At 42.2% G+C, this 18,822-nt stretch overlaps 1 protein-coding gene across 2 annotated transcripts in view; it reads right to left on the bottom strand.

Moving 5' to 3' along the window:
• Nucleotides 1–275: 275 nt before the first annotated feature.
• The window catches only part of CMTM6 (CKLF like MARVEL transmembrane domain containing 6), a 42,956-nt gene continuing 24,409 nt past the window's right edge, over nucleotides 276–18,822 (bottom strand). For both annotated transcript variants that reach the window (XM_053260627.1, XM_053260628.1), the window contains exons 3-5: nucleotides 10,254–10,430; nucleotides 7,402–7,500; nucleotides 276–5,373 (exon numbers count right to left, since the gene is read on the bottom strand). In XM_053260627.1, coding sequence (XP_053116602.1) covers nucleotides 5,221–5,373; nucleotides 7,402–7,500; nucleotides 10,254–10,430 — 429 coding nt within the window. In that variant the 3' untranslated portion in view covers nucleotides 276–5,220. The remainder of the gene's footprint in view (nucleotides 5,374–7,401; nucleotides 7,501–10,253; nucleotides 10,431–18,822) is intronic.

The raw sequence follows: 18,822 nt of genomic DNA, 5'->3' as shown, positions 1-18,822 counted from the left end.
GGTGGAGAAGAGCAAAAGGGGAGCTGAGCAATTAAAAAAAAGCAACAATCCACTATGTACTGTGCATAAAGCGCCACAGAACTGAAGGAGGTCACAGCAGTCAGTACTGGGTGGAGTGTGCTGGGATGTGGGGCTGGAGTCTGTCCCTGTAACTCAGGTCAATGGTCCAACTCTCATGAAGAAGAACAAAGGATGAGCCAATTTATTTCCATGTCCTCAAGTATACTGTAAGTGGGCTCTTCCTATCAAATTAGCAACAGCAGAAATGACAAATATTGAAAAGCAATGTTGTTTTCTACAACTTTTATTACAAATGTAATTACAAAATGATTAAATGAATCCAAAATAGATACTAAAAGGGCCAGGCCACAATACAGAATGAAGGCAGCAACAGTAAATAATATGATAAAGTAAGCACTTTAAGAAAGATTTCCATTATCCACAAGTGAGAAGACAATGTCTTAATGCCCCCTCTCTTCTGTCCTTTAAGAAGCTCCTGAAAGCCTATTTATTTTGCCAGGCTTTTAGTTTTTAATATGTGTGGGGAGGAAGGGTTCTTTTTCTTCTCTCCCCCTCCCCCCCCACACTGCCCTTCTGCTCTTGTCTTACGGTAGTTGTTGTTTTAATTTATGTAAACTGCCTCAAGTCTAAGGAAGTCAGGCGGTCAATAAATTTGCTATTAAAAAGATGTCATAATACACATTCCAGTTTAAGATTATCTAACCCTTTTGTTTTACACAAATAATTTTTATTCTATACAAAGTTTTTAAACTTTACAGTGTCTTCCCAGCTATCTGACAAACATTTCCCATATTACGGGTGGAATTTAGAAGATTATTACTGTGGCTGGGATCCAAAGAATAGCAGAAATATTTCTACACACCCAATGGACCTTTAGGTTTTTATTTCTCAAACAGCAGCCCTCCATGATATATGCAAACTACTTCTGAATTATGGAGTGTTTCACAAGAGGTTTCTAATATGGCAAGGAGGTGGATGGTTCAAAGAGGAAATATCACAGGACATGTCCAAACTCATGGGTGTGCCTAAAGCAGCTCTTTGGATCCCAGCCTATGTTGTACAAGTCTTCTATTCTAGGGCTGCAAACACAGTGGATAACATCCCATGGATAATGCTCACGAGTGCAATGAACAAAGATACACCCATGCAAGAGCATCACACAGTTGAGTGAATGCTTCAAGGTTGCTCCATCTCTTGCACTCTTAGTCCACTCCTGCAACAAGGACAGCGGCAGGCTACGCGTCATTTCCTGCGACACATACGGACTGAGGAAGAGGTCGCACAGCAGGAGGTGTGTCCCAGGTTGCACAAGCACACCTTTTTGTACCAGCACAACACTATCCTGGAATGCAAGCCCCCTACTAACTAGTGCAACATCCTTGCACTAGTGTAACACATTTGCACTAGCAGCGTTGGTCTAGATGTCAGCTAATGCGTTTAAAGGCTTTGCCTTATGCCTCCCAATGGCTACATAAAAAGGGATGGGGTGACATCGGAGTCATCAGTATTTAGAGCAGTGAGTGCATGTGCATGGTCTGAGGGATGGGAGCTTAAATAAATCCTATTTGCATTGGCTTTGAAGCAGAAACCGCAAACATATTGATCAAATGCTAGGAAGAGGTAATCCTGATTTTATTTCAAAACAGAGAAGGAGCCTCAACAGGTCTACTACACAATAAATCCCACTGGCTCTCTTACGCAGTCATGAGATTCCTACCAATTCATTACAGTGTCTGAACTCTTCACAAGATGAACAACACAACAGAAATCTAAGACATTGAATGAAGATAATTTGAAACATAGGCATTTTACAGATAAAACCATTAAATGCTTTGTGCTGATACAAATAGTTCCCTAAACATTTATTAGGTCACCTGTCTACAGATGTCCACAGATACCATGATAAACAATAACAGCTTGAAGGGAAGCAGGAGGAATCCAACTTGCTTCCAGTTTACAACTTCCTTGCCAGGTCACTTGGAAGTGATCCTTACCAGCAAGTGGTTATTTACAAACCTGCATTATTAAGCAATTATCACTGCAGCTTTTCTTCTATGTTAATAAATTCCTTTAAATTAAGAGAGGCACATGGGTGTAAGCAGTAGCATTTTCTTCTATCACCCAACTGCATGGAAAATTAAAGATTACTAATGCCAAAATGGGGATAACATGTCATAGCTTAACAGATGTTTATTTTAGCAGCAAACTGAAATGTAGGTTCCTTTCCTGTAGGTTCGACAGAAACCATCTCCTAGCAGTTTTCTCAACCCTTTAGAATTAATTCCAATAGTTTTGGAGTGAAATACCTTTTAATGAGCAGATGTGAGCACTTGCAAGCTAATGCAACTGAAAATATATAACGACCACCATGTTCTTGCATCCCAGCCTTCAAGGAAGCTCTGACAACACAACCTCCAGTGAAGGGAATGGGGAAGGCATCAGTGAAGTATTGGACAATGAAACTTCAGACTGACCTCTTGAAACATTTTGCCCAAAAACAATTCTAATGAATTAACAGTAACATTCACAATCAAGTGGCTTTCATGTAAGTGGACCATGTTGCACACTTTTAGAAAGCAGCAAGTTGTGAGAAACACCCTCTAATTCTATCGAAAATGCCATAAGTACACGACAACTCCTGTTCCAGGACAGACTTGGGTAGAAGTTGTTTCCCTTTTGTAATTTCAGTGCTGCTTAAACAGTTGCTGGGGTACCAGATCTATCCTGATAAATATGGGGGAAGTCATGTCAGCATCTCACTCTAGGAAGAAGTTGGCTGCCTTAATTTGCCTAACTGGTTGTGACATGTAGGCCGTTTCTTCCCACCTGTAAGCACAGGCTGAATGACAAGTCTAAGACTGTTATATAATATACCCATTAACAGTCGACAGGTATAAATGGTTTTCTCTAAAAGTCTCCACATGGAGTTAGCCTGTTGGGCCCAGGACATCAATGCAAAGGTTTGCCCATGCTTCCCTCTACTCATCAACAGCATCCTGTGCAGTCATATGGGCTGCTACATCTTTGAGGGGTTCATTGCTTGACTTGTTTTCACCAACAGCAAGCACACCATCTGGCCCTGGGTCCCAACATTTTACTGCAGAATATTACAATCCTCAATAAATTTCATCCATATACATACGAGACTGCACATGTAACCAAGTACACAAGAGAGATATTGTGAATGTCACAAATTTAAACATTTTACTAATAAGATTTGAGAAAAATGAAAACCACTTTTAAAATATACTCATAAAATATAAATATACTCATTGGCCCTTTTAATATTAGCCATATCTCCTTTTGTGGTTTCAAACTGTTTTGTCACCATTCTGTTTTCTCCTTTTGAGTGAAAATGTTTTCCTCTTAATATTTTCCCAGCAGGCTAATTTTTTGTTTCTACTTCCTAATTTTTTAAATTTCTATTTTAACGTAATGAACATTCATAACATTTCTACCTTTTACAGAAAGAAATATATATTTAAAGAAAATTGTCATTATATATAATTTACATCTGAATTTTAAAAAGTCATACTAACAAGTTGTATTAGTTTGCTATACAGGTAGCCCTCATTATTTGCAGTTCCGTATCTGCGGTTGGGCAATATATAGCTGACCTCATTATCAGTGGTACGCAGCTTTGCATATCTGCGGTTTTCAGCGGCGCAGTTCTGTTCTTGGTCATGCTCTTGCTGCACATGCTCATGGGTTGTGAGAGGAGGTTTGAGGAGGACAGTGGAGTGCTTTGGTGTGCATGTTTTGAGTTTTTTTGCTTCTAAAAGCCATTTGGGGTAGCATTTGGCGTCTTTAGGGAGCCATTGCTCTGGAGCTTGTGGAGGCTTTTGGGACTGGGAGCCATTCCTGTGGAGCCTTTTTTGGGCCATTTTCTGGAACCTCGTGTAGCATTGTGTTGCCCTCACAAGATGCCAATTATCACTTTTAGCCATTTTAATTTTGATGAAATTTAATTAAAAATTTCAAATTAAAAAATTAATTTTGATTTTGAGAATTACAACGCTATATTTAAATTACAATTAAAATTCAATTTAAATTAAAAATTAAATGTTGATTTTAATTACCCATTTAAAATTGATTCTCTTCTCATTCCTCTGTGTGCATTGACTTGAATTGGATTTAATTTTGTGCTGCCTCTTTGGCTACCTACCAACCAAATAGGCCAAGGGGCTTGTGCTGCTATGCTGGTTTTCAACAGTGGGGTGACGAAACATCATGTTTATGCATTAATGAAGAAGCCGTGGGGCATTGCTAGAGGAGCCAGGGAGTGGGAGAGCTGAGGTGGCCAAGGTACTGTGCTGTGCTCCATCCTTATTTCAGTCATTTTCCGTGGCTCCAGAACATAACCCCACAATTCCCATTTATTTAATTTCATTATTAAGTAGGCCAGAACAGAACCGCCATGAATAACAAGGGCTGTCTGTACTACAAAATGGACAGAATGTAGACACCAGTTCTTCCTATCCTGGAAAGTATGATAAAATTCTTATTGCTCAAGGCACTGTCAATAAAAAACCCTATCTAAGTTTGTGGAAGAGAGATGGCTAGGTGAAGTAAGGAAGAGGTAAAGACAAAGGTTTATCTTACAAAGGTTTGGAGAGTACATCAATAATGTTTGTTAGGTGGTGGACATAATATCTATTTCCCCCCACTTCCTAGTTTTTCCCTGTATATAAGCATGAAAGTATCTTTAAAAGAACTCCAAAAGACTGCATTCCTTCAATTGATCTGGACAGAAGACTTACACAATTCCTCATTTTAGCCATTATCCCATCTCTCCTCCTCCATTATTGGAGCCCTTTTCTTTATGAAACATTTATTATTCTGAATTTGTACCACTGCACCCACCCACTTTTTCACCTATCCGTTTATTCTCTATATTCTTTTAGCTATTTCACAATCCTATCTCAATCAACATTGCCTTGTTTTTCAGCCTACTGCTTCTTATTTAATGGTAGTGCATGGGCAGAAGATTGAACAGGTGCAGTTCTGCAAATTCAGTATTCTTTAAGAAAAATACAAGTGTCCGCAATGCAGGATGTGTGCATGTATAAGAATTGTACAAAGACTAAGCACTGGGACAGTGAAGTATATAAATGAAAGTTAACAGTCTGGACACACCTTTAAAAGAAGAACCGTTTCAGCTTCACTCAGTACTTATAATAATAAACGGCATAACAGAGCTTAGACTTGTTGGTTATTCAGTGGCTGATTCTCTGTTGCATTGAGTGTGTTGGCTCTATTTTCTGGTTGTCTTTGTCCTCTTGCTTTAAGATTCTGCAGAATCATGTGACCAGCATCCACAATAAACACTATACTTGCGAAAAATCCAAACACCTGCGAAATGAAGTGGGGGCAATATAGACATGTCAGTTGCGATTCTAAGACATACAAGAACATACTGACGATCTTCACAGTCCATTTCCCCCTGGTTTATAACATGACAGTATTGAAGAGCACCTCACCTACTTCACAAGCAGGGAAAGGCTTCTCAGCTCTGCCAACAGACACTGTAAGTTAAGCAAGACCTACAGCCCAGGCCAGCACACAGCAGCCCCAGCGGTAACTCTGCCTGCCTAGCCATGGGCTGCATTGTCTGATCAAGCATGGGCTGCAGGAGGTGAGCAGCCAGCCCCACGATGACAGGTTGGCAAAATGCCACTTTGTCATGAATCTTCGCTACGCTGACCAGACAGAACTGCACAAGTGCAAAGATTTATAGATCTCCTCAAATGAACATTTTCTGTGTGCCCCCTGCATTATGCTTTCCTGCTACTCATCACTAGCATAGTTAAGTGCTAACAAGAGAGGCACCTTTTAAAAAATGGTGATTCTCTTTGTTTAGCAGGGGGAGAGCAACTGGCCCTATTCATCCCCAGCACAGCATCCCTCCAGTGGCTGATGCTGGTGTCTAGCTTATGTTTATTTTTTAGATTGTGAGTCCTTTAGGGACAGTCAGCCATTTTATTTATTTACTTACTTATATCTATGTAAACTGCTTTGGGAACTTTTGTTGAAAAGCGGTATATAAATATTCTTTGTATTCGGATTCCTTCAACAGCACTGGGAATCTTGTATTGTTTTAGCTATTCTGAAGGCTCTTCTTTTGCTAGTCTTGCAGAATTATGTACTCACACATGCATGCTGTGTTTGTAACAATACACCTCCCTTAACCTTCCATTTCCTTTGGTTTCTTTCTTGGGTGATCACTTGGCAACATCCACTGAGAGCTTTGTGCGCTGCATGCTGTGTGCAGCACATGTGCACATCCTCTTCTCATGAATACTATTCTATGCACTTTGGGGGCAAGCTTAGTTTTAAGGTGTTATGGGCTGCACTAGTTCAGTTGTTGAACTGCACTAATTACACTGCCGGATGGATGCCTTCTCTTAAAACTCTACTAGGGTATGTGAAGTGCTAAAGAAGTGTTGAGAAAAAGTGAGGTACCCTTAAAATATGGGTGTACAAAAACACACATGTAATCGCACATGCGCATGTACACACAAACACACCCCACACTTGCTTTTAATATAAACTTAGAATAGGAGGGGCAACCACTCTGATGAGAGAAAATGCCCAGCCTTTGTTCAAATGAATAAAGCACATCATGACAAGGTTAGCACTTATTCTCCAGGTTGCCCATTTTAGCACAGAAATTCAGCCCAGCACAGCATATGGTGTTCAGTGTGCACAAAAATTCAATTGTATTTATCATGCAAAACACACAATTTTGGGGGCGGTGAAATAACTCCAGAGTGAACAGGCCCTAAGGTAGACTTCAGGAAGTTTGAAGCAATCATTGCTCCATTGTAGACCTTCAATTTCAGTTCACAATAACTTGGCATTTACAAGTATATTATAAGTGCCCAAAGGAAGGTAAGACTGAAACTGTAGGGATGCACAAGATACACAAAAGGTTTTGAAAAAACAAACAACATACACCCCAAACTTCTAAATGCACCAATATTAGGAAGGCTTCTGTGAAGCCACATGTGAGACAGCATCTGTCTTAATGGTCTCATAAGTTATACTAGAGCCAAGATTTTCATTCAGCTTCATTCAGAGGGCTTAGGAAAGAAGCGGGACTTCTCTCATTTGCCCTGGGATGTGAAGAGGGTTAGAACAGTGGGGGCGCCTCTCCAACTGCTCAAAATGGATTCCTGATGGGATTGAGAAGGGATTCCATCATCCCAAAAATTGCATTGGAAAGGAGATCTCTGGGGAGGAGAACTGTGTGCTGCTGGTGTCCTGTTCGCCAGAGAGCTGGGGGCACTCACCAGTGGCGAGCTGGCAAGTGAATTTGTAGATGCCTACCACACAGATCATATAGAATGCAAGTACTGGGAAGAAGACTGATGTACTTACAACTGCAGCCATTTCAGTAGATGTCGCATCATTGAGTGCAGCAAAGATAATTGAAGCTAAAAGAAAAAAGAGCCCCACTGCTGGAATGATCCAAAAATCCTACAAATAAAGAAAATATAAAACTATTATCAAAAGTCATTTCTTTTTTTCCAGCTTTTCTTTTCTAATGCACATTAAAAATAATACTGCAAATAAGTAATACTTTCATCTTTATCTGTTGGCCCTCACAGCAAGTGAACCAGGGGACTATCAGCAGTCCCATTTTATAGATGGGGACATGAAGCTGAGAAGCAGTGATTAGTCCCAGACTATCCAGTAAGTTTGTGGCTGAGCGGAGTTTCCCCCCCAGCTCAAAGTAACCACACTTCATCAAACTAGCTTCAAAAATATAGGCTGGATTCAGATGTTTTCCAGCTACAAGAACGAACCTGAAACAGCTGCAGGTTCACAAACCAACAGATGGGAGGAAAGCTTTTGGTTTTGGTTTTGACCATTCTGCATTAACCACAGTTCCCTAGATTACATAATGCAGAGCTGTAGCTGAATTAAAACCAAAAGTTTCACTTTCCTCTTCCTATAAGAGAGGAGAGGGGAATGTGTGAGTCATGGCACCCTTAGGCTCATTCTTATAGCAGGAAACCATTATTTCCTAGGTTATTTCTGAACCTGGCCAAAGTTTCTCTTTCTTCTGACTACATTTTCACCAGAATCTACTTTGTCTAGCCCATGTTTGATGCCAGTGGTATTCACTGGGAGCAAAGGAAATTGTGTTAACCCAGGTCAGACCATCAGTCTATCTAGCTTAGTATTGTCTACGCCAGGACTTGACAGTTTTTCTTTCAATCTAGGAGCCAGCCCAAAACTTTAAGAGCCTTTAATTCTAACTTAAATGTATTTCTTTGTGCATGACCCTGAGAGATTAAGTGTTCTGTGAGGTGGTTGGAGAGTCGTGCCACAGTGTGCGGACAAGAGCCACATACCAAGGAGGGTCACTGAGTCACATGCATCCTATTTAGGCAGCATTAGCACTTGGCTCTTCGGGTTGTGCAAGGAAGGTGGAGTGAATGGAGCGGTCTTACCAGCAACTCTTGGTTCCCCTCCACTCCTTTCCCTCACCAATTCCTTGCTCACTCAGCACCCACCACCTGCTGCCTTGCTTTGACCATCCAAACAGCACTAGCCTCAAGTTTTGCTAGTCACTCTCTGCATGCTATGTTCATGCAGAGAGAGCAGCTCCCTTCCCTCACAACCTCTCTTGAGTGTAGGACCTAGAGGTGTGAGAACCTGGTTTGATTCAAACCGGCCCAGCTCAACATTGAACCGGCCCAGCCCCCAAGAAGAGGGGACCGGTCCGAGTTTGAACCAAGTTCAAACCCTTCTTGGCCCACCGGTGCTCCCCCACAACCCCTTGCACTGCGGGCCAGCCCAGTTCCGGTCTCCACACATGCATGGAGGCCATTTATGTAAGGACATAATCCTTACCAGATTCCCCTTCACAAGCAGAGCACTTGAACCAGGACAAACTGGGTCGAACTGGTTCAAGCCGGTTCGACAGCATGAACCAAACTTCTGCTGGTTCTAATAAACCAGTTCAGTTCAAATCTGGACCGAATTGCCTCTGCTGGTTTCATGTACACCCTTAGTAGGACCATCCATAAAATATACTATTATTGGGTAGATTTGTTTTAAATGCAGCTCAACAAATAACCTCTTTAAATAAAAATGCTTTTGTAAACTCATGTGAATTGCAAAACATGAGAGCCCATTCCTTGCCCTTCCACTATTCTCTGCCACAGACACACAAGCATACGAATCTGCCTTAGACTGAATCAGACCATCGGCCCACCTAACTCATCTCATCTACACTGACAGGCAGCAGCTCTCCAAGGTTTCAGACAAGAAAAATCTTTCCTAGCCCAACCTGGAAATGCTAGAGATTGGACTTTTGCATGAAAAACATGTGCTCTACCACCTCCCCAGTCAGGTAACAGCTTTACATGTAAAGGATGTTGGGCCATGGAAATGGAGCAATACAGGGGCTGAGCAAGGTTGGAGTGGGCCCAGAGACAAGATTTTAAAATGCCCCCCCCCCACTGAAGCTCAGCTCATGAAATAAAGAAATCTTAAATGAGGCTGAACAGTGTCACAAAAAGTAAAATTTATCTCTCTCTCTCTCTCTCCTATGTGCCACAATAGAACATCATCCTAAATAGGGTTTTGTAAACTGTGGACGATGCAAGTCATTTAATGGTACCAGAGAAAGACATGCTGTTCTGGTACCTCCAGGTCACATCAATTTCAGAGGATGAATACAACTGAAGGAAGCCCGGGCAGGTGCGTGGCTGGGGGAGTCAGTCATGTGACTTGCCTCGGGGGGGGGGGGGGACAAAGCAAGGGCCCCCCAGACAACTGTCTCCCCTTGCCCTATTATAGTTATGCCCCTGGAGCAATACATCTTCCCTTTCTGCCTGATGAGGTATAACTGGTTTGTGCTAAGACGACAATCTGATGAGCACATCATAGTTCTTTAAAGGAAGTCCAGCTACAAGAGAAACAACACACAGGCACCCCGCCCCCCAATAGTTCCTTTGAAACAAATTACCATTTTTATTGGCCAAGTTCCATAGTCCCTAGCTAAATGTTCTTTCAGTGTACTTCATATAAAATGCTTTAAGTCGCCAATTCATGTTTTGGACTGTTCAACCTACAACTCCCCCTGGCTCTTTTAAGAGGGAGAGAGAAAACCGAAGACCATGTGGCGTAATCCTGAGCATATAGAAATGAGAGCTGAACAGGGCTTCTATCAACACAACAACAAATGTAGAACATTTGTAAAAAGCGGCTTTCTTTACCAGTTGTTTTACTTTATCTTTTCCAATTTTCTCATAGAGAGACGTGCAATACAGAAGGAGAATCGAGACACTCAAGAGAAAGGCGCTACAGCTGACAAACTCAAAGAAGTAAAGCCCACCACAACTGTTGCACTCTTTCACAACTTCTTCACATACAAAGGCCAGAAAGGACAGCACCTGGGGGGGGGGAAGAAAAAAGAAATATTAGATAATCTGTTCAACAGACTGCAAGACATCACTCCTCAGTTTAGGAAAGTTTTTTAGAATCCTTATCTTTACCAACTTTGCAAGGTATGTTCTTAAAATCCTTACCGCATGTCGAACTTCTGCAAGGAGATATAGGCCAGTCTCAGCACCATCTCTGAACTGTTTTCTCTGCATCAGCTAAAAGGGTGCGGTCAACCATTGTCTCTTAATTGTGTTCTCTTTCTCTCTCTCCCTCTCCCCACCACCCACACACAGAGCAAGGAGTCATAGCAAATCACTGAGTTGAGATGGTAAAGAAAACCCCTATAAATATGTTTAATTTGAGAAGAAAAATAGGACCAAATTGAAAAGAATATTGTGTTTCTGCCTAAAACATACACACAAAGCATTCAGAAATCAGCTTCTCCAGCACCAAGCTAGAAAGTATCTCAAAAGAGCAGGAAGCTAGGTATGATAGTGGGTCACTGCATATTCTTGTGACTAAGTATGTCGACAGCAGGAAAGCCATACCCCGCCCTCTGAATTAACAATATTACTAGATCAAGCAAGAGTGCCTCTAACTCATTCCTGTATCTAAAAACAAAGTAGAAGTTTATTGATTGATTGATTAAGTGCCATCAAGTCGGTGTCGACTCTTAGCGACCACATAGATTCTCTCCAGGATGATTACATATGTCATTTTCAAGCACACATGGGTATGAGCCACTCCAGATTCTCAGCATTCCCATGTCTTTCTCAGAAGCTGTATATAAATTCTTACTGTCTCATCCTTACTGTTTATCTCACTAAAAGGTAAAGTGTGCCGTTGAGTCGGTATCAACTCCTGGCAACCACAGAGCCCTGTGGTTGCCTTTGGTAGCATACAGGAGGGGTTTACCAATGCCATTTCCCATGCAGTATGAGATGATGCCTTTCAGCATCTTCCTATATCGCTGCTATCCAATATAGGTGTTTCCCATAGTCTGGGAAACATACCAGTAGGAACTCGAACCGGCAACCTCTGGCTTGTTAGTCAAGTCATTTCACTATGCACAGTTTATCCCCAGATTGCCTCTGGCTTTCATCTGCTTATGTTTGTGCGTAGAAGACAATGTGACTCACTTTGCCTTGCTTTCAGTTTTCATACTCAGTTCAGTGGTATTAATAATCATTCTTCCATAACAAGAAAAGGAACCATACAGAACTCACGTGGCTAGCTGGTCTCTTCAAAACAGCCTCCAAACATGCAGAAATAATGCCATTAATTTTCACGGCAAAAATAAGTGTGGCAGCAATTCATGGATGTTAGATTGATTTAAAAGCTTTTTACCAACCAAAAGGGTTCTCCAGTTAACTGGACAGCAATTTTTTTAAAAGCCTAAGGTGTTGTTATTTTTAACCAAAACTTCAAGTACCATCTTAAAAGATGCATTCCCTTATTGTCTCACATAGAAGGGAATGCTTCTTCTAAAATTAGGCCTCCTATGACACCCATCTAAGGTAAGTAAAGTATGCTGTCAAGTCAATTTCGATGCCTGGTGCCCACAAGGCCTGTGGTTTTCTTTGTTAGAATACAGGAGGGGTTTACCATTGCCTCCTCCCACACAGTGTGAGATGATGCCTTTCAGCATCTTCCTATATTGCTCCTGCCCGATACCAGCAGGGATTTGAACCGGCAACCTTCTGCATGTTAGTCAAGCATTTCCTCACTGAACCACTTAAGGTGGCATGACACCCATCTACATCACCTAAAACCAATAGTCCTATTCAGACATTATTAGTAAAATGCTGTGAGTGAGGACAGTGGGTAAAATGGAGTCGCAAATCCTGCTCCAGCCCCATCTGTCATCCTTGGCAGCGCACCACTCTGAAGTGGTGAATGCCGCATCCGTGATGGTGGGCACTTCCATACTGGGGGGCACGGGCATATTTCCATGTTTAAATACTAAAACTGGATCCAAGTTCTAGTCCCTATCGTGGAGCTGTAATTATTGTGGGACATGGGGAACTACTTCTGTAACCAATAATGCTTGCATATCACCAGATTAAGAAATATGACATCATATACATGGTCAATTGGTTTTTAAGACTGGTAGTATGAAGTCCTTTTAACTATATAACAGTATTAATTGCTTGGGGAACCCACAAAGAAGGTTAGGGAACCCACAAGAGGGAGGTTGCTATTCCCGTGTTGTAAGTCAATGCCTTAACTTTAAAAGACACCTCTTTGCTTGGTAGCGGGGATTGAAAGTCATCAAGAAAAACTTTTGTGCAAAAACAAAAACCCAAATTGTAGCCCGTTCCTGCAAGTAATGCTAAGACGTTTCATGAGCAGCTGCTCTGACAACAGGTTATTGTTTGTGTCGTACACATGGTTAGTAGTCATAATCTGCAAGGCTAGGAGGTGGTTAGTAGTCATAATCTGCAAGACTAGGAGCTGTAATACTAGGTTTAACTCATAACAGAGATGGAAAGGAAAGGAATGTTTGTGCCGTCGAGTCGGTGTTGACTCCTGGCGACCACAGAGCCGTGTGGTTTTCTTTGGTAGAATACAGAAGGGGTTTATCATTGCCTTCTTCTGCACAGTACAAGATTATGCCTTTCAGCACCTTCCTATATCACTGCTGCCCGATAAAGGAGATTCCCATATTCTGTGAATCATACCAGTGGGGATTTGAACCAACAGCCTCCTGCTCTCTAGGCAGGTTGCTTCCCCGCTGCACCATGGGGGAATCATATACTGAAATCAATTTGCATGTTCAAACAATTATCCAAAAACTGAGCATTTCCTAGCCTAAATATGATAGGAAATAAATTCACATGTGCATTAGCACATAGGCAGGGAGTGGCTGATAGGACCTCGGTCAGAACATGCAAGTGTTACTACTAAGGTAATTGTTTATGGAGATACCAGCTGTTCATGAAATACAATTTCTTTTAGTAAAATAAGTGACATCTTAGGGAAAGGAATCTAGGTGTGAAGTTCTGTTTCTCTCTTGTAAGCTAAATACAAGAGAGGGCTAATCACTTTCAGAAAAGTAAGAGTACTATTTTTGTACACTGCCTAGAGAAACACATATCAGGCAGTATAAAGATTTAAAAACAAAAACAAAACTATGTTAACTTCATATATAAATTGAATATGCCAGCATCTGTGACCTAGGAACCAGCAATGAAGTTGCCAGAGATGGTCTATGGGAGGAAAGCTGATCTTGTAGTAGCAAGCATCAATTCTCCCCTTTGCTAAGCAGGGTCCAACCTGGTTTGCATTTGAATGGGAGACTACATGTGAGCACTGTAAGTTATTCCCCTTAAGGGATGGGGCTGCTCTGGGAAGAGAACCTGCATGCAGAAGGTTTCAAGTTCCTGCCCTGGAATCTCCAAGACAGGGCTAGGATAGACTCCTGCCTGCAACCTTGGAGAAACTGCTGCCAATCTGTGTAGGCAATACTGAGCTGGATGGACCAATGGTCTGACTCTGTGTAAGCAGCTTCCTATGTTCCTGTCTGTGGATCAGTTCAGGATAATTCTGTTCGAACACGGAAATTCATTTTAATATATGGTGTCTGTCTGTCTGTCTGTCTGTCTCTCTCACACACACACACACACACACTTTCATGTGAATTCCAAACAAGAGATAGTGAAGCAGAAAGGTAAATGCAAGAACAATATGTTTACTTGTTATTTCTCTGTGTAAACCACCCTGAGCCATTTTTGGAAGGGTGGTATAGAAATCTAATAAATAAATAAATAAATAAATGTTAGAGACAAGTGACCAAAAAAAAATTTAAAATACTGAGGGCAGCCATGTTGAGCCATTAGAAAAACCCAAAAGCCACAATCGAGTAATACTTTCATGACTAACTAAAACGACACAAAGCCTTACACAACCTTTTATGTTTTCCAGAACTCTTTATCAGGCTGGATGTTAAGCAAAGCAAGAAGTGGGTGGGAGAGCCGTACGGATGTGCCGAAATGTTACTCGGCATCTGCATCATAGCAAAATCCCTTAAACTGGCTTCCACAGGGCTTCTACAGCACCTTTAACATGGAGGAGAACAGGTCCGTCCCTGCTCATCCTCTGCTCGCCACCATTACCATACTTGTGGTGCTCCCCCCCAGATATTAGTGCATGCTGGCGGTGCTGTCCCTAAGCTGCCCCTGTGCAGTGCAGTGGTCATTTACATGGTCATGGAGGCCATGTGCATGCTGGCAGTGCACGGGGGCAGCTGGGGGAGAATGATAGCTGGGCGGGGGGGAGGAGGGGGAGGGAGTGCCAAATCTACAGCAATGGTGGTGAGTGGAAGAGCAGCAGGTATGGACCTCCTCTCCTCTGTGTTAAAGTGGTTGTGGAACACTGTTCCCTCGAAGGCATGCACATGAGCACACACTCATACATTTTCTGATGTCCACTCCGTTAATTTTAGATCCTGCCCAGGTTGAATCCGGAAGGCCCCATTCTGAATGCATGTGCGCACACACTGCCTTGATACTGCTGCCCAGAACAAAACCCACTCCGCACACAGATGAAAAAAATGAGAATGAACACTGCTGTGGAAGCCCTCAGTTTTAAAGGGACTGTGCTGCGATTCAGACACCGAATCACATTTCGAGCACATCCCTAGAACTGGGCATGGCATAACAGTACCAAATTCTGCCGTCTAAGAGGGAGAAGAGGAGAAGGTGTAGAATACAGAGCACTCGATACAGTGCATGCGATTAAAAAGTAACATGTGGCTTTTCTATCCAGTTTCTGCCCAAGCTAGCAGATATTTTGCATTTCAGAGTGAATCCTCTATGAGTTTCCTTCTAGCACTAAGAACATGAATGTGAATTCATATTTTAAATCTGGATCTGCCACAGTACTGATAGGATTTCAATTTGTTAGGTTTTTAAAAGCCACTTAGTTCTGGTCTGTTGGTTTAACTATGGAATAGTCCATCCTTCCACATATGAAGATAAAAGAATTATTGCAAATGAATTTCCCTTGAGACAATGATTAGTCACTCTTCATGTATTATTATATTGCAATTTCTCATATCTGGGAAACACTTCTTAAGCTCCAGTTTCTTCAAAGACACACTTCTGCTGGGGTTTGGTAATATGTAAATTTATTTTACCCATGGACAGCCTGGAAAACAAACAAATAGATCATAAAATAAATCAATCCAGAATGTTCACTCAAGGCACAAATGACTAGGTTCAAACTATCATTCTTTGTTCACATTATGCAAAAACCCAGCTCCCTTGAGAAGTCTAAAATGCTGGGGAAAGTCGAAGGAAAGAGAAGAAGAGAGCGACCAGCAGCAAGATGGAGGGACTCAATTACAACAGCAATGAATGCACCGAGAGACCTTAAAGGCCAAGCTGAAGACAGATCATCCTGGAGAGAATCTATGTGGTCACTAAGAGTCAGCACCAACTTGATGGCACTTAATCAAGCAATCAAATTTATTTACATGCAACCTATTAAAACCAACAATTCATCGTTTGCGAGCCCTGTTAGTAGCCGAAAAGGTAACTAATAACCAGTTGAGCATATGGTTCTATTTCCTTGCTAGCGTCAACATGAAATCATTTAAAACCCAGATATTACAACCACTAACAACAACTGCAATACTTGCTGGCAGGGAATGAACAGTAGAATATAGTGTAATACAATCAGTGTTAATAGTAGCTGTTCATAATGCAAAAATAGCAAGGAAATACAGAAACAATGCATTGTGCAAACTGATTAGGTCAGAAAACAAGATGAAGTTCAACAGACAAAAAAAGTGAAGTCTTACATTTAGCTAAGAAAATCCAAATGCACAAGTATAGGGTGGAGGATGCCTGGCTTGGCAGAATCTATATGAAAAGGATCTGGGTGTCTGAGGACCACAAGTTGAACATGAGCCAGCAATGTGATGCAGCTGCTAAAAAGAGCTAATACACTATTGGGCTCCATTAACAGAGGAATACCATCCAGATCCCAAGAAGTAAGAGATCAATTCTATTTTGCACTGCTCAGATGTCTATTTAAATTCTAGGCCCATTCACACTACGTTCAGCACTCATATGAGTGTACACAGGTACAGATCTGTACGCAGATACAGTCATTCACTTGTTATGTTGATTGCAGGCACAGAAGTACACTTTCCATCTGTACCATGCATTTGAAGGGCCTGCATCCAGGTTCATTTTTAAAATGAACAAAAGTACAGTCCTTCACACAAAACACATGTGCAAATGTACAGACATCTGTAGACTCGCACAGCATAATGACTGAATTGGGCTACTGTGTCCAATTCTGGAAACCACATTTTAAAGACATGGATAAACTGAAGCTGGTTCAGAGGAGGAAAATAAAGACGGTGGGAGGTCTAGAAATGAAGCCTGTGAGAGGGTGCTAGGTATGTTTAGCCTGGCACAGGTTAAGGGGAGATACTATAGCTGTCTTCAAATATCTGGAGGAATATCATATAAGCGGAGGAGCTGATTTGTTCTCTGTTGCTCCTGGAGGGCAGGACTAGGAGAAATGGGTTGAAATTTCAAGGAAGCAGATTTAGGAAGACTTTCCTTAGAGCTGTTCAAGAGTGAAACAGACTGCCATGCATAGGGGCTGGCTCTCTTTCGAGGTTTTCATACAGACACTGGATAATCATTTGTCAGGGTTACTGCAGTAGCTCCCTGCACTGAGCAGAGAGTTGGGCTAGAAGCAATACCCCTAGAAACGAGCAGAGAGTTTGACTAGAAGCAACATCCCCTCTAACTCTAAAATTCTATGGTTTTATTAAAGTGAATTCCATCAGAAGTTGCCTGATAAGAAGTACACAGTGAAAAGAATGAAGTGCTGTGGCTGTGTTCATCACAATCAATGACAGACAAAGTGGGCCTGGAAAAGCATTTTAACACTTCTTGGTGATGCTTTGTTTAGAAGACCACACACACATTTATTTTGTCAGCCCTGCACAAGCATTTCTTAAGCACCAGTGCTTAGCTTTAAGGAGCAAGGTAAACCAGACACTGGGTGCATTTTGAGCCCTGGGATTACAGGGCTACCCTAAGATTGAATCCGAAGATTACAGGGCTGATATTTATCTTGCTAAAAACTAAATAGAAAGGAAGGACTCACATCTTTACACAGAACACACACACACACACACACACAGGGGGGAGGGGGAGAGAAGAAGAGAGAGAGAGAGATCTAGTCACTATACTAGCGCAATATTTGGACATATTCAGGAAACCTGTGACACAATAATCTGCTACTGTGCTGAACCAACCTGTTTGTCATTTGAGAACTAGAAAGACAGAAGCTGAGGCCCTAAAAAGAGCAAGTTGCAGGCAGGGGGTTAGGGTTGGGGAGCACTTGCAACTTTGATTTTACACAGTCAGAGGCAGTGACTGCTTTTAAATTTCATCCTCAGTGTGAGTCAGGGAGGCTTAGCTAGGGCCCCAGAGGCCGGGTATGTGCAGTCTCCCAGTTTCACAGCTGCTTCCACCAAAAGTCCTGGCAGCCATTGGCATCAATGTCAAGAGATACTATGCATGTGCAGCAGCTCTAAGCAGCAGGCAGTCCAATCTCAGAACTAAGGATCTGAGCTACACATCCTTACTGAGGGGCCAAGCTCTTAACCTCTTTCACAGCAAATATAAGTAGAAGGCTTACTCACGTGACCTTCTAAGCCTGTGGCAGCACCAGTTTACATATAAAAACACAGGAACATAGGAAGCTGCCATATACTGAGTCAGACCATTGGTCTATCTAGCTCAGTATTGTTTTCACAGACTGGCAGCGGCTTCTCCAAGGTTGCAGCAGGAGAAGCTAGGGAGTGAACTTGGAACCTAGATGCTCTACCCAGAGCGGTTCCATCCCCTAAGGGGAATATCTTTCAGTGCTCACACATCAAGCCTCCCATTCATATGCAACCAGGGCAGACCCTGCTTAGCTAAGGGGACAAGTCATGCTTGCTACCACAAGACCAGCAATTCTCTCCTATTTGAACTCAATCACATCCTTGTGGGCTGATCTGACTGAGAAAGGGCCACCCATCATTGTCTTCCTGGCACAAGGATGAGTACGCTGCATGTTGGTATTCCACTTCAACCTCTCAACATGCAGCAATTAAGCTCAACATTGACTACACAAACCACTGACATCATGGGCTCAAGCGACCAAGTCCTACTTCATGCCTAGAAGAGACTGCATTCAGGGGCGGAGCCATAATTGTGCAAACAGGTTCAAAGAACCTGGGCCACCAATGGGAAAGGGCAAAGCCCACAGGGGGGTGTTCCTCGGGATCCGGAAAGCCCTGATTGAGTTCTCCCATGCCCAGGCTCCAAAGAGCCCTGAGCGAGCTCCCCCCGCCATCCATTTCAGGTAGCGCTTGCTGCCTGACAG

This window comes from Hemicordylus capensis, chromosome 6 (genome assembly GCF_027244095.1).
Source record: "Hemicordylus capensis ecotype Gifberg chromosome 6, rHemCap1.1.pri, whole genome shotgun sequence".
Taxonomy (NCBI): domain Eukaryota; kingdom Metazoa; phylum Chordata; class Lepidosauria; order Squamata; family Cordylidae; genus Hemicordylus; species Hemicordylus capensis.
The sequence above is the reverse complement of the archived record's forward strand: the minus strand, read 5'-3'. Positions and strand labels throughout refer to the sequence as shown.